Below are 5,490 nucleotides of genomic sequence, written 5' to 3'. Positions count from 1 at the left end.
TTACCTTTGGAACAACAAGACAGACTTGCTGTGCAGAAAGGGACTCTTAATTTGTGAGTGAGAAGTTTCTATAAGAGCTCGCTGGGGACTAGCCCTATTGCATTTGGGGTGTTCCAGGGAGCAAGGATCATTTTCTTCTGCTGACATGTTTTCTGCCACCTACTCAGTTCTTGTGATCTTCCTACTATTCGGTAAGTGACATTTTATCCTAAATGGTAATGATTTTTTATTTTCCTATAATCTTAGATAACTTTTACTTTTCTTCTCTTGCTGAAAACTCTCTTAATGTACATTTTTAATAAAACGACGTAATTATTTTTTAGGAGACACCAATGGAGGAGACTCAGTGACCCAGACAGAAGGCCCTGTTACCCTCCTCGAGGGGGCACCTATGATCTTGAACTGCAATTACCAGACCTCTTATTCAGCTCCTTTCCTGTTCTGGTATGTCCAGTATCTCAATAAACCTCTCCAGCTCCTCCTGAAGAGCACAAGAGAAAACCAGAGGATAGAGTCTCAAGGTTTTCAGGCCCAGCTTGTTAAGAGTGACAGCTCCTTCCACCTGCAGAAATCTTCACTCCAAATGTCAGACTCAGCTGTGTACTACTGTGTTCTGAGTGACACAGTGAGGGGAACTGCAGGAGGGGCTGAACACAAACCCAGAGGAGCACAGGCGGGGCTTGGCTGTAGGCAGCCCTGGAAGGAAGAGTTACATTCTCTCCCTTAGCAGTGCTGAGTTTATTTAGCTTTTCCTCAGGAAAATGAACCCAGCTCAGGTAACTCCTAGGAACCTAAGAGGCTGGGAATTGCTCTGCAGGTAAGATAGGGTGGATGTCAGTGTTAAAGAGAACCAGAGCTTTGATCCCTAAAGGTGCCTGTGCAAAGCCAGAATGGCTCCTTGCTTCTCCATTCTCCAAACCTCTCAAAGGAAACATTTCCAGGAAAACTGTTATGGGATTAATCACTACCAAGTCATTTTAGCTATTTAACCTTTGAAAAGCCCTAGTAATCTTATACTTTTCATGCAAAATTTCATGAACCAAACGAGGGATACAGAATATGGTCTTTACTGTCCTAACCAAGTTTCGACAGGCTTTGCCCATCTCTGGCTCAGTCTTTGCTGCAGAAAGTTTAATTCAACTCCCCATCAATCCTTCACTCCACACAGAGGCTCAGGAAACACGGCTGTGGAGGCATTCACAGGTCAGGGCACCGAAGAACATCCCCTCTTCCCGCCCACACTGCACACTAGGTGAGAGGCAGCCAATCAGGGAAGGCTGTGTCACTCTCCTTGTTCTGTCTCCTAGACCATCGCTCAGATCTGTAAATCCCAAAAATGTGATAGGTCACTCACCTGGGTTTGGGCTTTAGGTTCTAAGATAGTTCATCTGAAAGGAAACCAGGATTTGACCCATCTCAGCTCTTTAATTAAAACATTAGTTTAAAATATTTCAATAACCTTCTGTATTTTACTGTAAAACAGGAAAGATCCCTGTGCAGAGACCATGGATGCCTCTCACAAGAAGGACACATGTTCGTCTATAGAGTGGGAAGTCCAAGATCAAAAACCCAGAGATGCTGGTTTCTGCTGAGTGTTCCTTCCTGACTTGCGAATGGCTGTCTTCTTGCTGTGCCCTCACATGGCCTTTCCTCTGGATTAGGGCCTCTTCCTTATGACCTCGCTTAATGTCAATTACCTCCTTAAAGGCCTTGTCTCCAAATATACTCACTTTAGAGTTTAGGGCTTCAGCAAAGGAATTTTAGGCAGATAAAATTCAGTCCATAAGAGGAAGATATACATTGTCTATTATTAACTAGCAAGACAAATGGATAAGGTAACCCCATGTTTCTGGATTCCAAATTTGAGCTATCGTACTACTACATAGGAGAACAGGGTCACCTGGACACTGGTCAAACTTCAAAACCTAGAATGACTTCTCAATTCAAATAAGAAACAATGGAGAATCCTCTTGGATTCTTATGACTTCAGGTGAGCTGTAAGTTGAGGAGTTCGTTGAGACAGGAGCAAGGATACACAGGATCTATTCTCTCCTTTTCCCCTTTGTTGGTTATTCTTGGTTTGCCCTTTCACCCAAATCCAGGCTTCCTCTCCATTGTTTGTCTTCTTCTAGGCTCTGATAGTCCAAATCCTATGGATGACATCATCCAGGCTTTTCTTGCTTTTGGCATCTTACTGTATTTAGCCACTGATAAAAACTTGCAAGAGATCTGTGGGTAGAAAGAAAGAAAAATCAAGTACTTCTTCTTTTGCCCCCTGCCTCTAGGGTGTGGGTGGTTCTGACATTGGTTCCCTCGCTCTCCATTATGGACTTAGTGTCTGTGTCCCAGCACCCCCAAATCATATGCCAGATTGCTAACCCCAAATGTAATGGTGTTTGGAGGTAGCACCTTTAAGAAATAATTAGGTCTAGATGAGATCATGATGGTGGGGCCTCGTGATGGAATTAGTGTCCTTATCTTTTTTAAGACTTTTTTTTAGAGAAGTATGATCCCAAGTATGATAAATACAAAGAAGGCCACACTTACACATGTCACAATTAAAATCCTGAAAAAAAAATATTAAAGATCAGATCTTAAAAGCAGTCAAGGAAAGAGACAGTTATATTATGTGCATTCAGAAACAATAATACAAATGATAACTGATTTTTTTTTTTAGCCCAAACGATGGAAATAATGCATTTAAAGTGCTGAAGAAAAATATATTGACCACCTAGAATTCTGAAGGTGGCAAAAATATCCTGTAAAAAGAAAGACAAAATAATTATATTTTCAGAGACAAAAACAAGATCCCTTGTCTCCAGCTGACTTGCAGTACAAGAAATGTTAAAGAAAGTCTTCATGCCATAAAAAAATAGTATCACATGGAAACTCAGATTCACAAAAAGAAACAAAGAATACCAGAAAAGGTAGATATCTAGGTAAATTTTTTAAAGTTTTGTTGATAATTTTACTGACTTTATTATTAACTTTAAAAAAGCTACTGCGTCTTTGAGTCAAAATAAAAACAATGTTGTGAGTTTTTATAGCATATTCAGTTGCAACAGGAATATATTTTCTCCTAAAGAGAATCGATGTTATTTGAAAGTAGACTAGGATAAATTAAAAACACATTTTAATCTCAAAGCTCCTACTAAAAATAGCACAAAACAAGCAGAGAATACTTTTGAGACCTACGAGCAAGCAGAGATTTTTTTGGCAATGTACAAAATATACTGACCATACACACTAACTTGAAAATACATATGCACCCCTATATTCATTGCAGCATTATTTACTATAGCCGAGTTATGGAAGTAATCTATGGTGTCCATTGACAGATGAGTGAATAAAAAAGATGTGGTATATATACAGTGGAATATTATTCAGTAATAACAAAGAATGAAATTCTGCCACTTACAACAACATGGATGGACCTACAGGGTGCTATGAGAAGTGAAATAAGTCAGAGAAAGAAAAACACCAAAGAATTTCACTTATATGTAGAATCTAAACAAACAATCAAAACACAACAGAAACAAATTCATTGATAGAACAAACTGAGGGTCGCCAGAGGGGAAGGGGATGGGAGGATGGTTGAAAAAGGTGAAGGAAATAAGAGATACAAACCTCTAGTTAAAAAATAAATAATTCATGGGGATGTAATGTAGAGCACAGGGAATATAGTCAATAATATTGTAATAACTGCGTACAGATGGTTTCTAGGCATATTGTGGTGATCACGTTATAAGGTATATAGATGTTGAAAAAATTGTATGTTAACTATAATTTTTAAAAATCAAGTCATACACCTTAAAAAAAGAAAGAATAATAAGTAAGACATGAACAAAAATTTAAATTTCTGCTTCTCAAAAGATAATATTAAGAAAATCAATAGGCAATGTAAAGTCTGGGGGGAAAAAATCCAGAAAGATACATCTGAAAAAAGAGTATTTCCAGAATATATACAGAACTTACATAAATCAACAATGAAAAGATAACACAATAATAAAATATGTAAATGAGATGACTAATAAATACATAAAAATGCTCAACATCATTAGTCATCAGGGAGATGCAAGTTAAATCCACATTCAGATGCCATTCATCCCCGCTAGAAGGGCAGAAAACAAACCATGAGAACATCTCAAATATTGGCAAATATGTAAAGCAATTAGATATTTCATGAACTGCTGGTGGGATTGTCAAATGATGCAATCACTTTGGGGACTTTCTATGGCCCAGCCGGTCCATTCACAGGTATTTACTGAAGAGGAGTGAAATGTTTGTCTCGGCCTTATTCATGTTTTCCACAAACTGGAAACAACCCAAATGTCTACCAGCAGATGACTATTTAATGATTATGGTTTAAAAGAATATTACTTAGCTATAAAAAGGATTGAATACGCACTGACTGATACACACAACACAGGATGGATCTCTAAAACCTTATTTTGAGTGATAGAAGCCAGATCCTCCCACCTAATACTGTATTATTCCATTTATATGAAATTCAAGAACAGAAAGAACTAAACTATGGTGATACAAGTTAAAAGGTGATTTCCTTTGGAAAGGAGGGTTTGACTGGAGAGAGGCCCAAGGACGTTTGGGATTATGGAAATCTTTTGTATTTTGTTTGGGTGGTGATCACCTAAGTATATAAAATTATCGAACACATTGAAATGAACATTTAGGAACTGTGCCTTTTATTGTAAGTAAATTATATTGCAATAAAAAAGGAACCAGAATAAAATAAAGTAAGCTATACATAGAGAAATGTGCACCTACATAAGTATAGAACCATATGATGAATTGTCACAAATAGTAAAAACTCAGGTAACCAGCAGCCATAGTTCAGGACACTCCTGTCTTGGCCACGCCTAGTAACCACTGTCTTGACATCAAACTACATGGATTAGATTTCTCTGTTTTTGTACTTAGAATCATTTAGCATGTTCTCTTGGATGTGGCTTTTTTTTTTTTTTTTACACAATTTTGCCTTTGTGAGATCTACTCATATTATTTTGTATAGCTGTTGATCTTTATATTCGAGCTATATGGTCTTCCATTTTCTTTAATCATTTTATTTGTATCTATTTACCCTTTCAGAGCATAGTGAAATCCAGCTAGTCTTTGTCGATTCTATGTTTCAGGCACTTGTCAGAAAGGTCGGGAGTAGGTTATGATTTGCAGCAAACTCCAGCTGTCCTCTAACAATTAGTAAAGTATAAATAAATTTCTGCAACAACTAGAAAGCTGGACGAATGAATTTGTGTGTGTGTGTATTTTATTTTATTTTGGCTCGCTTCTTTTTTTATTGAGGTATAATTTTTTCCACAATGAAGTGCATAGACCTTAAGTGTTCGGTTCAATGAGTCTTGAGAATTATTTACATCCATGTAACAAAACAATATATAGAACATATCCTTCACCTCAGAAGTCCCATGGTGCCTCTTTCTAGTCAAATCCCTTCTCTTACAGGCAACCACTTTC

At 37.5% G+C, this 5,490-nt stretch overlaps 1 gene segment (V, D, J or C); it reads left to right on the top strand.

Annotated features, from left to right (window-relative positions):
• Window positions 1–35: 35 nt before the first annotated feature.
• On the top strand, window positions 36–2,239 carry LOC107506188. The segment is given in 3 exon segments: window positions 36–191; window positions 324–686; window positions 2,133–2,239. Coding segments are annotated over 3 exon segments (516 nt in total).
• The last annotated feature ends 3,251 nt before the right edge of the window (window positions 2,240–5,490 follow it).

The sequence above is a fragment of the Rousettus aegyptiacus genome, unplaced genomic scaffold, assembly GCF_014176215.1.
Source record: "Rousettus aegyptiacus isolate mRouAeg1 unplaced genomic scaffold, mRouAeg1.p scaffold_m13_p_3, whole genome shotgun sequence".
NCBI classification, from domain to species: Eukaryota; Metazoa; Chordata; class Mammalia; order Chiroptera; family Pteropodidae; genus Rousettus; species Rousettus aegyptiacus.
The sequence above is the reverse complement of the archived record's forward strand: the minus strand, read 5'-3'. Positions and strand labels throughout refer to the sequence as shown.